Below are 21,021 nucleotides of genomic sequence, written 5' to 3'. Positions count from 1 at the left end.
CCCAAATACAGGCTCTCTCTGGTTGGGGATAGCCCACCCAGGAGTCCCCTTGATCTGGAAATAGGGGAAGGACCTGATGCCCTCCAACATTCTGTGTTTTTATTTATTTCATTAAATGTTTCCCAATTACATGTAAACAAATTTAACATACATTTTCAAAAATTGTTTCAAATTCTTCTCCTCCTGTCCTTTCCCCATGTATTCATTGAGAAGAGAAGTAATATTATTTCAATTATACATGTGAAGTCATGCAAACATTTCCATATTATACATATTACAAAAGAAAACATACAAAAAATGAAGAAAAATAAAGTAAAAAATATGTTTCAATCTGCACTAAGTGCTCACCAGTTCTCTCTCTGGAGATGAATGTTATTTTTCATCATGGGTTCTTTGGAATTTTCTTGGATCACTGTCTTGATAGCTAAGTCTCATTTTTTTTTTCAGTGAGGCAATTGGGGTTAAATGACTTGCCTAGGATCACACAGCTAGTAAGTGTTAAGTGTCTGAGGTCGGATTTGAACTCAGGTCCTCCTGACTCCAGGGCCGGTGCTCTATCCACTGCGCCACCTAGCTGCCCCTAAGTCTCATATCTGATCATTCTTACAATATTGCTGTTACTTTGTATAATGTTGTCCTTGTGCTGCTCATTTCACTTTGTATCACTTCATATAAATCTTCCCAGGTTTTTCTGAAACTATCCTGCTCCTCATTTCTTATAGCATAATAATATTTTTTTTCCTTTTTTTAAAACTTGAGTCTTTTTATATAAAATTACTAATATGGTCATGTTTTACATAATTGCACATGCATAACCAATATCTGCTCACTACCTCAGAGAGGGGTGAGGGGAAGGGAGGGAGGGAATGAGAAAGGGATAGAATTTGGAGCCCTCCAACATTCTGAACTGCCGATTGGCTTCCCCCATCCAGGGATGCCTCTCTGGCAGCCATAGGATCAACAGCACTGGCTTACAAGTGACAGGACCTGGGTTCAAATCTTGCTTATGCTGCTTATGGCTTGGGTGACCTTGAGTAAGTCACTTCATCTCTCTGGTTCTCAGTTTCCTCCTCTGTAAAATGAAGAGGTTGGACTATTGGCCTCTGACGTCCCTTCCAGTACCAGATTCATCAATCAGCCAGCATGTCTACTATGTGTCAGGTGCTGGGATCCCATACCACAGGGGTCATGGCTAGTGAGTAGCAGTTCTGGGATTTGAACCTAGGTCCCATGGCTCTAGTTCCCACCACACATTGTTTCCTCTGTGGGGTAGAGCCCTCTGCTGGGACTGTGAAAGAGAGAAAATTTAAATGAGAAATGGTCCTGCCTCCATTTACAATCTCTAGAATAAGGTGCCAACCCTGATAGACAGACAGTAGGTGCCTAATTAATGCTTGTTGATTAAGGACCTACTGTGTGCTAGACAACTGAACTGGACACTGGGAATCCTGTCTCCATGTAGCCCCCAGGGGATGTCCAGCCTCCACTCAGTCTTGGGCATCGATGGCCTGGTCCATCCCCAAAGGCCACTGTTCCGCCTGGGCCCCAACCTGGGCAGACTTAGAGCTGGTAGCGACCTTAGGGACGATCTAGTTCAACTTCCTCATTTTACAAGGGGGAAACTGAAGCCCAGAGAGGGGAGGTCACTTGTCCAAGGTCACATGGGTGACCGTCTGGCTCCCAATTCAGCCCTTTGCACAGAACTGCTCCGACCAACTGGCTCTGTGGCTTCATTATGTAGCATAAGGGTTATTAGCTGAAGCAACTTTGTGGGTGTTCATTCTGCTTTCCACGGATGAGCCTCCTTTTTCTATATAGGACCAAACTAGATGTACCCCAGGTAAGGACCTGGGGGGCATTTCAGCTGGGCCTTGAAAGAAAGGCAGAGGAGGCAGGGAGGTGGGAGTGTGCTCCGCATGTCCAAGGCAACCGTCAGGAGGCTCGGGTCACAGAACATTTGGGTCCTGCCTTCAGTGCTCCTACTCATCATTGGATCTGCTGTCTACTCGAAGGCAAGCCCCAAACCACCTCAGCCTCCTCATGGGGTGAAACTCTTCATGTCCATTGACTTTCTGGAAGGAAGCCATCTATCCCCAGTGCAGCTTGGGAAACCCCCTCCCTCTCCACGTGTATGAGCAGGAATATGGACAAGCTGCCCATCTCTCCCAGAATAGAGTCTTGGGCGATTCCTTCTTTGCTCCTTGAGCACAACTCCTCGGCGGTAGGGTGATGGCCGGCTGGCCCATGTGTAGTTCCATTGCTGTATGAGGGACCTGCAGTTCTGATTCTTTGGAAATTGTGGTTTGTAGCCATAGGGCGTCACTGGAAAAACAGACATCACTTCTCTGTCAATGGCGAGAAAGACCTCTTCCTCCCTCCTCTTTTCTTTTTTCCCTCCTTTTCTAACTTCTAGTTTTAACCCCTTTCTCCTCCATCTTCTCCCCTCACACCAGCACTGTCATGGCAGAATTGGGAGGGGGTCCCCAAGTACACAAATGACTAAGGGCACAAGAGCCAAGCCGGTCCCCCTCAAGTCGTTTCTCTTTTGCCTTGTTCCAACCATGAGGTGCATCTTCCTTGAACTGATGGATTTGATATTTGAGAGTTGGTTGGTTTTTGCCCCTCAAAAAAATCACAAGATAAATGACCTTTTGCTCCCCATCTTTTGTTTCCTCTCTCCCCTTTTACCTTTCTTCTTATCTTTTTTTGTTTCTTTCTTTGTCTTTCTCCCTCTTCTCTCCCCTCTTTCTCTCATTTTTTTTCCTTTCTCCCTCTTTTTCTCCTCTCCCTCACTCTTCCCCTCTCCCCTCTCTGTCTCCTGTCTGTTTCTCTCTTTGTCTCTATCTCTGTTCAATCTCCTCTCTCGTGTCTTTGTCTCTCTCCCCCCTCTTTGTCCCCCTCTCCTCCCCTTCTGTCTCCTCTCCTCCCCTTCTGTCTCCTCTCCTCTCCTCTTCTCTCCTCTCCCTCCCCCTCTCCCTCCCTCCCTCCCCTCCTCCTCTCTCTCCCCCATCCCCTCTCTTTTTCTTTCCCTAATTCTCTCCACTCCCTCTGGTTTATTGTCAGAGCCACAGCTGGGTTCCTGGGGGAGTACCAAGCCCAGGGAAGATGAGGACAAGATGTTATCCCTTCTGCCTGCTCTGCCTTTAGAAAGAGATGGTTCCTCCCCACAGGGCACAACTCTCCCCTGGAGCCCATTGCCTATTTCTGTACGATCCATGCTCAATAGGGGTCATGTCCACACGGGTCATGTGTTCAAGGAGCCCACGGCTCTCTGAGGGTGCATTGGACATCAGCCAGTGAATGTGCTTGTCCTTAGTTCAGCCAGGTCAGGTTTGGGCCACAGTTAGACATCACAGGATAGACAGCCATGCATAACAGGGAGGGAGTCAATGGTTGGCTTCTGTCATCCCCCTCCACCTATCAGTCAACATGTTGACTGTGTCTGACTTTGTGTCCCATGCTTGTACAGGGTTCCCATTTGGGTCCCAATCCCTGTCCCCCAGGATGACCTCTAGCTCCTCCCCTCTTGTTTGTCTCTGCCTACCATTATCCCCACATCCCCAGTCCCCAGTTCTCTCCCTCCCCATCCCTCTCACTGCCTTCAACCTTGTACCCCAGTCATCATCTATGCCTCTCCCATACCTGTGTGCTTCTGTCCACACCTCCTTCCCAGGCTCCCCACCCACCTCCTCAGAATCCCATCTCTACCCATCACTGTCCCTCCTTTGCCTATGTCTGTCAAATGACAGGGTTGGACTGGGTAACCTCCGAGGGCCCTCTCAGACTTTTCCTTTGATCACCATAATCTCAATCTCTCTCTCTCTCTCTCTCCCCCCCCCTCTCTCTCCTCTCTCTCTCTCTCTCTCTCTCTCTCTCTCTCTCTCTCTCTCTCTCTCTCTCCCCCTCTCTCCCTTTCTCTCTCTCTCTCTTTCTCTCTCTCTCTCTCTCTCTCTCTCTCTCTCTCTCTCTCTCTCTCTCTCTCTCTCCCTCTCCCTCTCCCTCTCTCCCTTTCTCTCTCTCTCTCTCTCTCTCTCTCTCTCTCTCTCTCTGCCTCTGCCTCTCTCTCCCTCTCTCTCACACTCTCCCATCTCCATGTCCCTTAATCATTTTCTGTTCATCCTCATCTCCCCATATCCTAAGAATGTCCTGCCAAGTTCAATAGGAAAGTAAGAGGAGAAACCTGGGGGGTTGGGGGAGAGGTCAGCAGCCTCCAAACTCCAAGGCAAAGTCAACAAACATCGATTAAGTGCATATATTCATATCCCAAGCACTGTTCTGGGCACCAGGGATGTGCAGACAGACAAAACCCCATCCCTGGCCTCAAGGAGCTGACATTCTAATAGGAAAGGAGGCTTCGGTGGGGCCCTGGACCCAGCTCTGCCAGTCAGGGAGCTTCTGACTTGGAGGAGGACAGGTAAGGGTCAGCTCTGCCTTACTGGGTGTGAGTGGGGCAGCCAGAGAAGAAGGAAAGGGCAGCCATGGGAGACGGCAGGAAGCTCTGAATTTTTAGGGAATGAAATACCTTTAAATTAAAATGAACAGAACACAACATTGTGTGATGATCAACTATAATTCACCAAGACAGTTCCAAAGGAGGAATGACAGAAGATGCTCTCCACATCCAGAGAAAAAGCCATAGATTCGGAATGCAGATCGAAGCAGACTATTTTCACTTTCTTTATTCTTTTTCATGGTTTTTTCCTTTGGGTCTGTTTCTTCTTTCACAACATGACTAATATGGAAATATGTTTTACATGATTGCACATATATAACCTATATCAGATTACTTGCCATCTTGGGGACGAGGGAGGGAGAAAAATTTGGAACTCGCAATTTTATTTAAAAATGAATGTTAAAAATATCTTTACATGTAATTGGAAAAATAAAATACTATTTAAAAGGAAAAAAAATAGCAGAACAGTACCCACGCTGGATCCGTTGCTGCTTGGTTATGGAGCAGACAGGAAATGATGAGTGGGATTGGGTATGCAGACCCAGAGGGAACCTTAGAAACGTGGACCCAAGTAATGGTGCAGTAGAGTGGGGATATATCAGGGTTTAGAAACCAAGGAAGTGGTTCCAAATGCCTGCTCTGCCACGTCCTGGAGCTTAAACTCTGCCTCTTTGCTGTGTGACCCCGAGTGTGCCGATTTCACTTGTCTGGCCTCGGTTTCCCTTTCTGTAAGAGCAGGGGTCAGACCAGATGAGGGTTAGGGTTCCATCCTGCTCTGTGGTACAAAAGAGGTCATTTAATCCAACTCCTTCATTTTACAGAAAGGGAAACTGAGACCCAGAAGGAGAGATGATCTGCCCAAAGGCAACCAAGGAGCTAGAACACCTAGTCCTGGAGGAGTGGGGGGCAGTCAGAGATCAAGTCCATGCTAGCCTGGGCAACCCTGAGAGGGAGAGATGCTCAGGGGCAGGATGGGGATGGGGGTCAGTCAGGGTAGGAATCCTGGAGGAGGAGGGCTTGAGCTGGGCACCAAAGGACAGGGAGGATGTGAGGAGGGGACAACAGCTGGAGCAGAAGCCCAGGGAGGTGTTCTTCACATAGTGAGCACCCCCAGTCAGAAGGAGCAGAGGATGGGGGAGGCAGTGATGGGAGGTGAAGCTGGAGGGGTCGGGGCATGAGATTTCATTTTTACAGAAGAGGAAACTGAGGTCCAGGAAGGGCATGGCTTTCCCAAGATTCCACCAAACAGATTTGGCACGCCAGACAGCGACCTGCCTGCTTCCTCTTCTCTTGTCTGTCTTCCTCCAGGGCTGGATTTCCAATGGAGAAATCTGGGCTCTAATCCTATTCTTGGCACTTAGAGCTTGTGACCATAAGCAAGTCTCCTGTGTGACTTTGGGCAAGGTTTACACTTCACTTAAGTCTAGTGTCTTATCACACCCTCCTATGGCCTCAGTTTCTTCTACTGTGAAATGGGGGTAATCATCTGACTACTCCCTGCCTAACTGGATGTTTTGGGGCAGAAAGGCCTGGAGGAGTGTGAGATGGCCACTGCGGTTGTCTTCCAATTGTCCTGAGTGATCAGCGGTCAGGAAGCGCAGACTCAGGACCAAGGGGCATCGCCAACCCCCCTCCCCCACTAACTCTGCCTGAAACCTCCCCCCCCCCCCATGCTTCTCACCCAGGTGCGCTGGGGAATCATTTCGAAAACCACCTTGGGCACTTGGTCACAGGAAGGGGAGGGAGCAGGGGCTGTGGTGGAGTTTGTGTTCCAGGGACAGTACCCCCCCCACCCCCAGTGGAACAATGCTGGAGAATGAGCGAGGCCCAGCCTCTGGGCACTGCCAGGAAGAAGGGTCTGGACCGGAGGCCCTTCCTAAGGCGGGACTGGTCTCAATATGGGGTTCTAGAAAAGGAAAGAGAAGGGCTGGGCCATGGGGAGAGGAGACAGAGCTGGCTTCCCTAGCAGTCTGACCCTTTGTCTCCTTGCGGCTCCAGAACCAGGGGCAGGTCACGTGCGGTCCAAAGGCTGTTCTGTCCCACTTTCAGAAGCCATGGCCTTAAAGCTCATAGGTCTCGGGACCCTTGGCCCTCAAGACAGGCCTGGGCAGCTCAGAGAAGTCCCGGGGGGCAAGCCATGGGGCCTGGGGCCACTGAAGACAAAGTCCCAATCCCACCCCCAGGACCATTCCCAGAAAAGCTGCAGGCTCTCCGGCACCTGCATTTCCTGGAAGACAACTCTGTTCTCAGGCCTGTGGGGCTGAGGCCAAATTCCCCTGCATCCTCTGGCCTCCCCAGGGGCTACCCTGGGGGGAAGGGGGAGGGGGGTAGAGAACAGCCACATCCCATCCTCCTCACAGTGAGGCAAAGCCCACGTGGTAGGTCCCCGTCCTTGGTCATAGCCAGGTCCATGCTACTCCACCATCCCCACTCTTCTCCCCCACCACCCCACCTGAGGCTGCACATCCCAGGACTTCCTGAAGAAAGAGTGTCCTAGAATGGGCAGGCCAGGAGGACCCAACGTAGAACAGGGAATGTCAGGGCTGGGAAGGTCCTTAGAACACAGAATGTCAGAGTCGGTGGGGAGCTTAGAACAGAGGATGTCAGAGCTAAGAGGGGCCTTAGAACAGGGAATGTCAGAGCTGGGGAGGGGGTTAGAACAGGGAATGTCAGAGCTGGGGAGGCGGGGTGCTTAGAGCAGGGAATGACAAAACTGGGAGAGGGTTTAGAAAATCCCTCAGATTTTCAGTGAAAGGACCTGGGACTCAGACAGTTTATACAACACGCTGATGACATTGGGAACACCTACGAGTAGTGTGGAGGGGGGGGGCCTTCCCTGGCTGGGGCATGGCCCCCAGGTCGGCTCCTCAGGAGGTCTCTGAGCCCAGGTTTCCTGGCCCTAGGCCCCCCCAAGCTCCCCAGGTCCCTCAGATTGCAAGGCTGGCTTCTCATTCCCTGACTATAGAAACTAAAACTGATTCTGTCCCTGGCTGGGCCCAGATCCCAGCCTGCAAGGGGACAGACCCTCTCAGAGAAGGGGTTGGGGCTCAGTTTCCTCTCTCCCTGCTCCCAGCCCCCACCCCCACTTCGGGCTGAGCTCTGCCCCTCCTCCCCCATAGCCATAAGGAGGCTTCTGGAGCACAGAGTTAGTGTGAGACGCCCTTCTAGGCTCAGCTGATAACTGCTGCAGTCCATCCAGGCCCTCAAGCCCTGGTGGTCACTCCCTTTTCAGCCCAGGGCCTTCACTACCCCCTCCCTGTTACAGGCTCTTCTGCCTGGAATGGGAAGGAGAGGGCCAGTGATCTAACTCCCCCAGCTCTACCAGTGACTCATTAAGTGACCTTGGGCAAGTCCCCTCTCTCCCTGGGCCTCAGTTTCCCCATCTGTTAAATGACTAGGTTGGTCTAGATGACCTCTGTCAACTGGATCAAAACCGGCCTCTAACCTATGAATGGCCAGAGTCAACAGAACAGGCCAGAGACAGGAGAGTCGGGAATTAAATAAAGTTTTGTTTTCAGAGTGAACAAAAAGTCTTGCCAGCAAGGAGGAGCTACAACCTCATGTGCCGGCCCCGCCCCTCATGGGGGCCCCGAGGCAGTGGGGCCCCCATCTCAGTACTTGTCCTAGTGGCTGCCCAGTGAGCTGTAGCCTCAACAGTGAGGGAGCAGCAAGTAAGTACAGGGCAAGTTTGGTTCACTGTAGGACGTTCCAACTTTTTCCAGTGCTTGTCTTTGATCAGAGAACACCCGGTGGATTGTGTGACTAGGTCTGAGGGGGAGATCATCCAGAGGGTGACTGCAAAGGATTGTTGTCCTGCCTAGCTCAGGGCTCAGCTTGCTTGCTGGGCCTTAGCTCTGGAAAACAAGGGGTCTGAGTTTTATTTTGTCATCTCTAAAGTCTCAGTAGACTTGGGTTCTCTGACACCCACCACCTATGACCTTGGGCAGTCACTCAGGCAACTTTCTGGACCTCAGTTTCTTCATTAGTAAAATGAAGGGGTTGTAATCTATGGCCCCCAGTATTCCTTCCACCTCTGGATGGATCTAGGCTCCCATGACCTCAGCCAGCTCTGAGATTCTGAGTTTCTGTGTTCTCATCCTCATTTCCCAAGTGCTCACTCCCCTCCCCTCACATTGTTAGATGGTGGCTATGGATGGGATGGTAAGGGGACCAGGACTTCCTGGAGGAGGTCAGCAGGGTCTGGGGAGGGCCTGAAGGTGCAGGAGCTTTGGAAATGGGCACAGTGTTTGAAAGCCAAACTGACTGCTCTCCTCCCCCCAGCTACCATCCCCAAACCCCTAGGGATGGAGGACTCCACTGTGTAAGGGGGGAATCAGAGACGGTCCTATCCTGAGCTCAGAAGAGCTCGAGTGCGAGTGTGTGTGTGTGTGTGTGTGTGTGTGTGTGTGTGTGTGTGTGTGAGAGAGAGAGAGAGAGAGAGAGAGAGAGAGAGGAGAGAGAGAGAGAGAGATCCCCTCTGGGTCTGTGTTACTTGCTGTCTTGGCCAGGCTCTTATGTCAATGGGTCTCCATAGATAGATGGATAGATGGATGGGTGGATGGATAGATAGATAGATAGATAGATAGATAGATAGATAGATAGATAGATAGATAGATAGATAGATAGATGGATGGATATAGAGAGATAAATGGATGGATTGGTAAATAGATATACAGATGAATGGATGGATAGATAGACAGATATAGAGGGATAGATGGATGGATAGGTAAATAGATATACACAGATGGATGGCTGTGCATTGTGCTCCCTCTTCTCTGACTTTGTGTCTATCTCTGCATCTCTATAGTCCTGCCTCCTTCCCTATGGTCATCCTCCAGTGTCTTGGTGCCTCTTTGTGTCCTGTTTAATTCTCCCCTGGATATTCTCCAGAAGTCAATATGATGTCAAGTCATAAGCACTGGACTGAAGGAAGGCTTGGGAGGCTGGGGAACTAGCTCTAACTCAGCTCCTGAGTTGCTGGGTGACCTTGGCCAAAACCCCTAATCTCTCTGGGCCTCAGGTGCCTCATCCACACAGTGAAGGGACTGGATGTGTGGCACAGTGAACAAGAGGCTGGTTTGGGGGTTTGGAGCTGGATTCAAATCCTGCCTCTGCCACTTCGAAGCTTTGGGCAAATCCCTTCCCTTCCCCGGGCCTCAGTTTCCCCATCTGTAAATGAGGGAGTTGGACCAGATGACCCCTGAGGTCTCTCCCAGCTCTCCATCAAGGAGCCTATTGTCTGGTTCCCTCTGCGCCCCTCCCCTTAAGAGTTATGGAGGGGCAGCTAGGTGGCGCAGTGGATAGAGCACCGGCCCTGGAGTCAGGAGGACCTGAGTTCAAATCTGGCCTCAGATACTTAACACTTACAAACTGTGTGACCCTGGGCAAGTCACTTAACCCCAATTGCCTCACTAACAAAACAAAAAAAAGAGTCATGGAGAGGGGATTTGACAGCCACTCCCTTACAAGATGAAGAAGACTGGACTCTGCTTGGCTTGACTTCTCCTGTGTGGAGTAGTATTTAGTTGGCTGGACGTGGGAGACCTGAGTCAGAGTCCTGTTTCAGACACTCACTAGCTGTGTCACTCTGGACAAGTCATTTAACTGATTGTGCCTCGGTTTCCTCACCTACAAAATGGGGACAATAGTAGCCCCTTCGGACCTTCCAGGGCTGTGGTGAAAATTAAATGAGATCATGTTTGTAAAGTGCTCTCCATAAATCTAGCTATTCAGGTGATCCGGGACAAGTTACTGGTCTCCCAGGGCCTCCGTTTTCCCGTCAGTTGGGAGAGAGATATGGGGAAAAGATCTCTCTCCCCCTCCCCTCATCCATCCCCTCCATTTGTCTTTCTGGGCTAACTCACCTCCTCACTCATCGCCAGGCCCTTACAGCCACCCCCACCTCCGCCAACTCACACCCACTTCTGGATTACCACCCCACCACCCACCCCGGACTGGACGCCTACACACCTTCCTGTGTGAAGTCGATGGGCCATGGCCTGTCGTCGCTGAGCAAGGGAAGAGGGGTGGGGAGGCAACGAGAGAGGCTCCCGAGGGAGTCAGAGAAGGGAGGGGGAGGGGTGGCGTGACTGAGGCGCATCCTCCTGGAATGGGGGTCCAGGCTCAATAAAAATAACTACAAGAACACATATTTATTGTGCCTACTCCACAGCTGGGGTGTGGTGTGGTGGGATAGGAGGTGACAACTTGGAGAAGAAAAGGTCTCCGTCTGATTCATATAGCCCTGGGGAAGACGACTACACGTGGTACCTAGAAATCAAGAAAGAGTGAGGAAGAGCCCCAGCACACTGGAGGGTCTCCCTAAATCGACTTCATCGGAGGACAGGATGGGCAGTCAGGTGTGGGCTGCAATCTGCATTGCTGGATAGCCACATCACTGAGTGGGGATGAAATCCCACATTCCCAAGTAGAGATAGTAGCAGCACCTCCTCCCAGGGTGGTTGTCTGGCATCAGAGAGATGATCATTGTAAATCACTTTGCAAACTCGAAAGCGCTATAGAACGACCTTTACTCTTCCGGACTGGGGCTCCGGGAGGGCTCACGGGAGGGTCAGAGAGGGCTGTTGCTGTACCTCTCGCTGAGGACAGAACCTGGGGGGACGCCCATGATGAGGAGCCAGGGGGAGAGAGAGAGAGAGAGAGAAGAAATGGTCAGAGAGGTAAGAGGTGAATCTGGAGAAAGGGCCACCTGGATTTCCCTGCAGAAACGGGGTGTGCTTGGACCCAGTCACTGATGTCCAGGAGGGCGAGCACCCAGAGAGGGACTCATTGCTTAGAGGGAGCTGACCCTGAGGGGGGAGGAGAGCCAGTGTAGACCACAAGTCTCTATCACAAAGGAAGGAGATTGGGTAACCCACAGCTGGAGGGGGGTGGAGGCGGGGCAAGCCGAGACCCAGGTGTGGTGGGGGGTGGGGAGGAGGAGCAGACGTCATCCGTGCCATCTCGTTCTCTGCCAGTCCTTGTCCCTTTTCTGTTTCTTTCTCTGTTCCTGTCTCTGTCTCTGCCTGTCTCTCTTTACATCTCTGTCTTTCTCTGTTTCTGTCTTTTTGTTTCTTGTCTCTGTTCCTTTCTTTCTCTTCCTCTATTCCTATTTCTTTCTGCTCTCTGTCTCTGTCTCTCTGTCTCTGTCTCTGTCTGTCTCTCTGTCTCTGTCTCTCTGCCTCTGTCTCTATGTCTGCCCTGTCTTGGACGTTTCCTATCTCTGGTCATCTCACCTCCAGGAAGGACCAAAAACCCTTTGCTTCTCTTTTTCTTCCTGATTCCACCCCATGTTCCTCTCAGATCTTTCTGTTTTTCTATCTCCCTTCCTGTCTCACTGGATCTATGCTGCCTGCCTTGTTTTAATTTGGGCTCAGACAATCACAGACTCTCAGTGTTGAGGTTCTCTCAATAAAAATCTTTTATTGATAATCAGGTCCAATTCCTCACCTAGGGTGGGAATCCTTTCTAAATGATGCTTGAACACCTGTGGTGATGGGGAGCTCACTCCCTATCAAAGTAGTTTGTTCACTGGGAGGCCCCCAATTTCTTGTGCTGACCCAAGCAGACTAGGCTCCATTTGTGAGGGAGGAGCCCCTGGGGATAGAGAAGGAGGCTTCAGAGTGTGACAACTGAGTGCGCTGGTGCTGTGAGAGGCAGGACTTGAGGAAGGTGTGGGTTCAGTCAGCCAGCTGGGGCCCCTGGGCCCCAGGTATGCTCTTGCTGGGACAGGGGCTGGGACTTGTGGATGGGGAGGTACAAGGTGAGCTCTGAAGCGCAGAGCCGGCCAGGGAGGAGAAAGCTGCCCCCAAACCCGCCCCCTCCTTCCTGGGGTCCCAGCGTGCCCGCCTTCAAAAGCCTCCTGGGCAGCTGGGGAGCTGCAGCTGCAGGCCGACAGTCAAGAAGGATGGTGGGGCAAGGATCCGGAGGCTCCAGCATGAAGTGTTTTGACTTATGCTTTGATGAGCTCATCAAGCAGTGCTTACCGTGCAATTTGTACCATACCCCCAAGGCTCCTGGAGCTGGTAGGGATACTTCACCCCCTTCCCTTCCGCTTCCTCTCATTCCCTCAGCCCTACCCCCTCCCTTCTTCTCCCCTATCTCTTCCTTACCCTCACCCCTCTTTTCCTTCTTCCTTTGTTCCTTTCATCTTCTCTCCTTTTCTCTCCCCCTCCCCCTCTGCTACTCTCTACCTACTCTTCTCCACTTCCCCTCAGCTCCCACCCTCTGTGCCCTCTCTTCTCTCTCCTCTCCATCCTCTCTTTTCTCTTCTTGCTCTTGCATCCCACCACAGGTTTGGCTGAAGACACGGGTCCTATTTATCCAGGAGAAAAGAAGATTGGGGGTGGGGTGGGGGTTGGAATGGATGGCTGTTTCCAGAATCTGGAGGCCTGTCATGGAGAAGAGAGAATAGCTTTGTTCTTCTTGGTGAATGGGCCCGATCCCCCAACCCAGGCAGAGCCAGGAGCAATGCAGAAAGCTTAGGGAGAAGTTGACTACTAAGGGCTCCTGCCCAAGGCGCCTGTGACATAGATCCTGCCCTCAAGAGGCTGGCACATGGGGGGAGGGGTAGAGGGCCAAGTACAAGTTGGTCAATAACGACAATTAATGACAGTGGGGGATACGTGTGGAGGAAAACCAGGAAGAAGTTGTGTCAAGAAGGCTGAGGGAGGAGAGGGCGTCTACCATGAGGGCTGGTCAACACCTCAGAACAAAGAGGGAAGGGAGGCAGTAACCCTAGGCTACGGGTTTTGTAGCAAAAGAAGAAGGAAGAGGGAGGGTCAAGCAGAGACCAAGGGGCAGGGGGTGGGTGGGGACTATGACCCTACACAGAATGGCTGGCTGTTTCAGTCTATGGCCCTCTCACACCTCTCCCGCACATCCCTCCTTCTTTCCCTATTTCCTGTCTCCACCTATGTTTCTTTCATAATGTCTCTGCTTTCCCCTTCATTTCCCTTCCTATCTCTCATTATGTCTCTCTCCTCCCTCCCCCTTCCCTTCTTTATTTCCTCCTTCTCCTCCTCCTCCTCTTCCTCTCTCTGCCTCACCTGCATTGTCTTTCTGGGAGCCACGAATCACAGATTCTTGAAGTGAGCAGGTCTTTGGGGATGATCTAGTCGGATGCCCACTCCAGACAGGTGTCTCTTTTATAGGATCCCTAGTGGATGCGCATCTGGCCTCTTCTCAGACACTTCCTGGGACAAAGTAGGTTAGTCCATTCCGTGAGCCAGTCAGGCCCCAATGTGAGAATGGGCAGAGCCAGGGCACAGGTAAGGAACCCCACGGGGTCATGTTAGAACTAGTTGGGGGCAGCTAGGTGGTGCAGTGGATAGACCACTGGCTCTGGAGTCAGGAGGACATGAGTTTAAATCCAGCCTCAGACACTTAACACTTACTAGCTGTGTGACCCTGGGCAAGTCATTTAACCCCAATTGCCTCACCAAAAAAAAAGAAAGAAAGAAAGAAAGAAAGAAAGAAAGAAAGAAAGAAAGAAAGAAAGAAAGAAAGAAAGAAAAGAAAAGAAAAAGAACTAGTTGGCTTGGGGCGGGGCAGGGGGCAGACAGAGACGGGGCTGCGGAGGGTAATAGGACAGAGAATCGTGTCTTTGCTGCCGGTATCAAGGGAGGCCCTTGTTGGGCAATGCATCACTCAGTGATCCCAGATCTGTGCCTTGGGAGTTCAGTCAGCTGGTTCTAGTGGCAAGAAATTGCCTCTCCCTCCCTCTTTCACACTCCTTCTCTCCTTCTTCCTTCCTCTGCCCCTTTTTTGTCATCTGCCTGTCTTGTGTCCATTTGCTCTCTCCTTTCCCATCTCTCTCCCCCTCTTCTCCCTCCCTCCATCACTCTTCCCCCTCCCCCCTCCTTTACTCTCTCTCCCATCCTCATAAAATATCCTTCCCTCCTTCATTCTCTCTCTCCATCTCTCTGTGTTTCCTCTGAGATGTCCTGGCTGAGCTGGAGCAGAGAAGACTTAGGGGAATGGGAGAAAAAAATCTCCAGAACCTGCAGCCAAGGCACCAGAAAGGTGATCACCTGTTACCGGCAGGGGAAATCCATGGAGGCAGGTGGAGCGTACGGAGCCTGAGCGTGGGCTCCTGTGTGAGAGGAAGCCCAGGGAGGCCCAGGGAGCTGACTTTCCTCCCATGCTCAGGGCCTCTGGTTCCAGGGGTTCTGCTTCCCAGGATCTTCCCTACAGTCCTTCTTCCCCTCAGGAGGAGAGAGCTGGGAGGAAGTTGTTTGGACAAGGGCAGGGCTGAGGAAGGGCACCGGCTTCTCCTCCATCAAGGACTTTCTGTCACTATCCCCATGCTTCTCTGTCTCTCTCTGTCTCTGTCTTTCTTTCGTTGTCTCCTTCCCTCTCTGCCTCTGCCTCTCTCTCTAGCTCTCAGTCTCTCTGCCTGTCTCTGTCTTCCCCTATCTCCTTCTGCCTACGCTGCCTTCTGGCATCTCAGTCTCTGGATCTCTGGCTCTTTTTGTCCCCAGACAACATCTCCAGCTCTCCAGAGACAATCACACTGATGACTCAAGTGTCCAACACGTCGGCGATTTCATTCTTCAGGCAGCTTCCAGTCCCATACCTCCTGCTTGGGATCCCCATAGGGCTGGCGCTGGTGTCAGCCATACTGTATGGACTACTAGTGTGTCTGCTGAAGAGACAGCTGGAGAGGACCCCTGCTGATGTGGAGGCTGGCCCCAGCAGGGAGCTAGCCCTGGGTGAGTGAGGCCACGAGGAGAAGGCAGATGCCGGGCCTAACTCTGGGGCTGGTTCCCTCCAGTCAGATCCCTAGACTGAGACAGACCAGAGAGACTGGTAATAGCATAGAAAGGGACCTGGTTCTGAAGTCAGAGGACCTGGGTTCAAATCTTGTCCCTGATGATGGAAAACCTTTAAATTACTTTACTTCTCCGAGCCTCAGTTTCTCAATCTGTAAAAATGGGGGATGGATTCTACATTGTCTGAGGTCCATTCCAATTTTAGCTATAGGATCCTAAAATATAATCTAATCCTTGGAGCTCCAAACCCCAGCCTCCAGGAGCCTTAGGTGAGATGGGACAAGGAATCAATGATTTCTTCTTCTTTTTTAAAAAATGGGGAAATGAGGGTTAAGTAACTTGCCCAGGGTCACACAGCTAGCAAATGTCAAGTGTCTGAGGCAGGATTTGAACTCAGGTCCTCCTGAATCCAGGACCAGTGTTTTATCCACTGCGCCACCTAGCTGCCCCTGGAATCAATGATTTCTAAGGCTCCTTCCAGCTCTAGACAGATGGGAGTTCCCAGAGAGGTCTCCTTCCAAGGGCTTTCAGTGATAAGATGCTAGGGTTCATGGGACCAGAGCTGGAAGGAACCTCAGATATAGTCTCATCTAAGGCCCCTTAGAAGCTCACGGAGATGGTGACTTCCCCAAGAGTTGAGGATGGAGCCCGATTTGAGAAACTTGGGGAAACTAGATCCGGAGGCAGAAAGGAGCTGAGAGACCCATTAGTTCATTTTATAGATGCAGAAGCCAGGGTCCCCAGCTCCTCTGACCACATTTTCACCACTCTTCCCAAGGCTTCCACCTGTCCCCGCTCTTGGCTGTCAGCTGATCCAGTGATACAAGGAAGAGATGCCTAGGACCAGGGGAGGGGGGGCAGAAACCCTTTGGGGGTGGGCATGGGAAGCTTAGGGACTGGGATGAAGGAAGAGAGGGAGAATGGGGGAGGAGGAGGGAAGCCAGATCACAGACTCTAGTCTCCCCCACCTCCCCACCTCTCATCAGCTCTTACTTCCCCCCTCACCCCCAGGAGTCGACCTTCCCCCTCACCAGGAACCTAAAGTCTTAGAGACTCAAAACTCCAACTTGGATGAAGAACATGAGCTCCACCCCCTCCAGGAGTGTGATGGCGCTCCGGAGCCTGGCTCAGAGCCCAGCCACAGCTTCCCTGTGCCTGCCACGGAGCTGGGGGCCATGGTGCTTGTCACCACGAAGACCACCACCACCTCGGAGCTGTAGTAGAAGGAGCCAACGAGGAAGGGGCTGGCTCGAGGTCCCCCCCACCCCTGCTCCACAGGGGCCTGGGATGCCCCTTCTCCTCTCTTTCCAAGGGATTAAGAGCCCCCTTCGGGGGGCTTGGGGACTACCTCCAGGCAGAGTGCAATGTGAGCCAGGAGAGCTGGGTTCAAATCTCTCCTCTCCTCCTGAATTTCCTCTTTAGTAAAACGAAGGTTGTGGGGCTAGATACTTGTAAAGTCCTTTCCAGCTCCAAGTGGATTATCTTTCCTGGGCTGTCTTCCAAGCTCTTCTCCCTGACAAGCCTCCCCTCTGCCCTGGCACTCAGCCAGTCCTGACACAAGGTGGCTTTAAAGGGAAGGGACTCTGTAGAAAGGGGCAGCAAGGGCAGTGGTCGGGGCCCCCTCACTTGGGCCCCTTTGGCCTCTTTCCTGATTTCCCTTCCTGTTCCATCTCTGCTGCTCATCTTGACCCTTTGTCCTGGGGAGCGGTGGGGTGCGATGGAAAGGGGGCCAATTTCCGAGTTGGGGATCCTGAGTCTGAATCCTGGCTCTGCCACTGGTGACCTGGGTATTCTCTCATTGCCTCAGTTTCTTCCTCTGTAAAATGACCTCCAGGGTCCACCTCTAGGTGGCGCAGTGGATAGAGCACCGGCCCTAGAGTCAGGAGGACCTGAGTTCAAATCCGGCCTCAGACACTTAACACTTACTAGATGTGTGACCCTGGGCAAGTCACTTAACCCCAACTACCTCACCAAAAAAAAACAAACAAAACCAAACAACCAAACAAAAAAAACAACCTCCAGGATTCTGTGGTTTCTCCTCCTTCCAGTCTCTTCTGTGCTTGTTACATACCAGATAACTGGAATCGAGTGAGTCCCACGAGCCTGTGTGACCTTTGGAAAGTCCCCTTCTTTCTCTGGGACTCGGCTCCCTTTGCTATGACCTAGGTGGTCCCCACCATCCCTTCCAATTCAAAATCCTGCAGGGCCAGAATTCTTCCATTCATTTCTTTCCTGAGGCAAGATGGCCCCAGGCAGCTCCCAGCTACAGACAGAAGCAATTGCAAGGAAGCAACAACTGATGTGTATTGCAATTGGGTTCACCCATGGTTCCAAATGTTCTCAGGGGGAGAAAAAAATGGCAGCCTACCTTTACAAAGTAGCCGAGCAAGCGAGCGTGAAGCTTGTAACAAGGTAATAAGCTATTTGCTGCCAATTTTACGTGAGGTTGGCTTCCAAGTGCAGGGAGTTAGGCAGGAAAAGTGGGTCATGTACCCAACAAAAACCCTTAACTTTCTTGGAAGCCAGGGAAAGATTCAAGATTCTGTAAGCCTGAAACTGATCCCCTACAGAATCCTTCTCTCCCATGGACTCATGCAAAGAGGTTCATGTCCCCTCTCCAAATAGGAAGGAGTCTCCCCCTCCCCTCTCTGTATTTGTCTCTGTCTCTTACCCCTCTGTCTCTCTCTGTCTCTTTTTTCTCTCTCTCATCTCTTCTCTCTCCTCCCTCCCTCCATCTCCCTTCTCTCCATATGTACATAATACACCCATAAATACATACACACAGACGATACTGATGACTTTGACCAGGTTTGCCTTTCTTAAATCTAATGCAGGGTGATGTCTTGACATGTCCTCCGCTCCTCCCCAAGAAGGACCAACAACAAGTTGTACAAGGATCCCAGCAAAGAAACTATGCCATGCCTAAGGGGACCCCTCTTGAGCACTTTATGAATGGCAGAAAAAGACTTCCAGCAGACAGGAACTGTGAGGCAGTCCTTTGCCATATGTGTTCTCCATGCTGGAGCCCAGTTTCCTCTGGACCATACATATGATACTAGCAGAGGCTACTAGAGAATCTCAAGGAGTTAAGTCAATAACTTTTCTTCAATAAGTCACAAATAAGTAGGTAAGAGCCTTGAGCAGCAAGATGTCCTGAAGCCCAGGGAAGACAGGTGGGGGGGGGGTCTGTAGAGACTTTGGAATTCTTGTAATTGAGAGATAGGTTTCTCCTTCAAACAAAATAATGACAATGAGCTGGAGTAAGCAAAAATGCATCAAGATTGAAGGTACTTGGGGGCAGCTAGGTGGTGCAGTGGATAAAGCACCGGCCCTGGATTCAGAAGGACCTGAGTCCAAATCCGGCCTCAGACACTTGACATTTACTAGCTGTGTGACCCTGGGCAAGTCACTTAACCCTCATTGCCTGGGGACGGGAGGGGGGAAGATTGAAGGTATTTAATTTGTACCTAGCTGTCTGTGTTCTTTCTTGTACCATATCCCACGAGGTCTCTTCAGGGAGGTGCCAGACAAACTCCTCTGGCTCAATCATAGGTGGGTCTAGGAGATGTTGGGCACCACAGCCAGCTCTTGGTTTCTGTGATTCTATGATATTGTATACTTACCGGCCAAACAGGGATGCTGTGGAGGGAAATGTGTAAATCTTGAAGTGCTGTTTAGAGAGTTCATGACATGAAATGGGGTTCTTTTCAAATATGTGCAATGTGATTTATTCTTGGTTAGTTCTGTGAGAATAGTATTCATATTAGAGGCCCCCTGCTGTGTGAGGATGATCAGACAGTGTCTGTTACACTTTGAGGCTTAAATAAAAAGTTCATTTTGTAATTTAAAAAAGATTCCCCCCACTTAATAGTATTTTATTTTTTTTATTACATGTAAAGATAATTTTCAACATTCATTTTTGTAATTTTTTCCTTTCCTCCCTTCCCTCCCCCATCCCTCAGGCAGCAAGCAATCTGATATAGGTTATACAGTACAATCATGTTAAACATATTTCCATATTAGTCATGTTGTGAAAGAAGAATCAGAACAAAAGGGAAAATCCACGAGAAAGAAAAAACAAAAGAAGTAAAAATAGTATGCCTCAATCTGCATTCAGATTCCATAGTTCTTTTTCTGGATGTGGAGAGCATTTTCCATCATGAGTCTTTTAGCATTGTCTTGGATCATTATATTGCTGAGAATAGCTAAGTCATTCACAGCTGATCATCAAACAGTGTTGCTGTTACTGTGTACAATGTTCTCCTGGTTCTGCTCACCTCACTCATTATCAGTTCATGTAAGTCTTTCCAGGTTTTTCTGAAATCCACCTGCTCATCATTTCTTACAGCACAATAGTATTCTATTACATTCATAAACCACAACTTGTTCAGCCATTCCCCAATTGATGGCATCCCCTTGAATTCCAATTCTTTGCCACTACAAAAAGAGCCCTGCTGCTGCTGCTGCTGCTACAATCAGCGAGACGCTGTTCAGAATCCTATCATGCCAGGGACCTTAGAATAGGGAATGTCAGTGCTGGGAGTGGGGAAGAACCTGAGAACACGGAGTGTCTATATCACAAGTATAGACTAAAAGTCCCTACATACACTATATCATAGGGCAGTTGTGAAGAAAATGTTTTGCAAACTTTAATGTCAGTCATAGAAAAGGAAACATCTATTGTATTGTTGTTATTGTTATTTATTATTACTATTTCAAGGTACAATGGGAAGAATATTGGATTTCAAGTTAGAGGAATAGGATTTGAATCCTGTCTCTGCTAATGGACTGCCACTTGGCAAACCATCCCCTTGGCCTCAGTTTCTGCATCTTTAAAATGGACTCCATGATCTCTAAGGCTGCTTCCTAGCCCAACATTCTGTGCTTTTGCGTTTGTAGTCCTAGCCCCTGGCACAGAGAAGGCATTTAACAAAGGCTTGAAGGATCATAGTTTTAGGGACGGAAGGGACCCTAGAGGCCACCATCTAGTCCAACCTCATTTTATAGAGGGGGAAGTGACTTGTCTAAAGTCACACAGTTGTTCTATGTCAGAGCTGAAATTTGAACCCATTTGTTGGGTTCTTAAATAGAGATGAGGAAGCTGACATTTGGGGGGAGGTGTTGGTGCCATTTCTGGAACTTTTTTGGGCAAAAGAGCTGGCTACAAGTGGGTGATCTCTTCCCTAGAAGCCCATTTAGGGATATGCAAATCAGAAGCAAGGGTTTTGTTGGGCTTTTTTAAAAGGCTAATCTCTATGGGGGCCCCTTTGTGGGACCTGGCCCCAGGGACAACTCAGCCCTTGGGGGCTCTAAGTATCATCCCAACCCAGGCTGAAGGAGACTTCTAGCCACAGCTCTCTCTTTGACCTCCCACCCCCAGCTGGTTTCTCACTCACCTTCCTGCCACCCCACGTCCCTAACCTCCAGGCTTCTATGATAACTCCATATTCTAGGGTTCCATGTTCTTTGGTGATGATCTAGATACCTGTGTTCTAGAATTCTATGCTCTAGGAACTGGTGTTCTAGAAACCATTATTCTAGAATAAAGGTTCTCAACCCAGGGTGGGCATATCCTCAGAAGTACAGGGAATATTTGGTATATAATTATATCATATTATGGAAATATTTCCAAAGTAATTGTGTTAGTGACAAAAAGTGTGGCTTGGAGATCCACAGGAGGTAGGGAGGTAGGAGGAGGGAGTTGGGGGCTCTGAAAAACATAAAAGAAACAGGTAAAGGACTAAAGCCTACTGATCAACTCCATTGTGCCTTTCTGCCCCCAGGAAACTCATTATT

General features: G+C 50.3%; 1 protein-coding gene across 1 annotated transcript; it reads left to right on the top strand.

Annotated features, from left to right (window-relative positions):
* Positions 1-6,590: 6,590 nt before the first annotated feature.
* On the top strand, positions 6,591-16,445 carry TNFRSF13C (TNF receptor superfamily member 13C). The gene is made up of 5 exons (XM_043967728.1): positions 6,591-6,707; positions 10,336-10,479; positions 12,165-12,477; positions 14,935-15,165; positions 16,237-16,445. Exons 1-5 carry the CDS (start codon positions 6,591-6,593, stop codon positions 16,443-16,445), a joined length of 1,014 nt encoding a protein of 337 aa, XP_043823663.1.
* The last annotated feature ends 4,576 nt before the right edge of the window (positions 16,446-21,021 follow it).

This window comes from Dromiciops gliroides, chromosome 5 (genome assembly GCF_019393635.1).
Source record: "Dromiciops gliroides isolate mDroGli1 chromosome 5, mDroGli1.pri, whole genome shotgun sequence".
NCBI lineage: Eukaryota > Metazoa > Chordata > Mammalia > Microbiotheria > Microbiotheriidae > Dromiciops > Dromiciops gliroides.
This window is presented reverse-complemented; position numbering and strand designations above follow the sequence as displayed.

Bases quoted from the DNA above. Each gene is read 5' to 3' on its own strand.
- TNFRSF13C (XM_043967728.1), top strand. From the start codon at position 6,591: ATGGGGCCTGGGGCCACTGAAGACAAAGTCCCAATCCCACCCCCAGGA. The intron at 6,708-10,335 runs GTGGGGCTGAGG...ACTCATCGCCAG, and splicing joins ACAACTCTGTTCTCAGGCCT to GCCCTTACAGCCACCCCCAC. The intron at 10,480-12,164 runs GTGGGGAGGCAA...CCTGGGCCCCAG, and splicing joins CGCTGAGCAAGGGAAGAGGG to GTATGCTCTTGCTGGGACAG.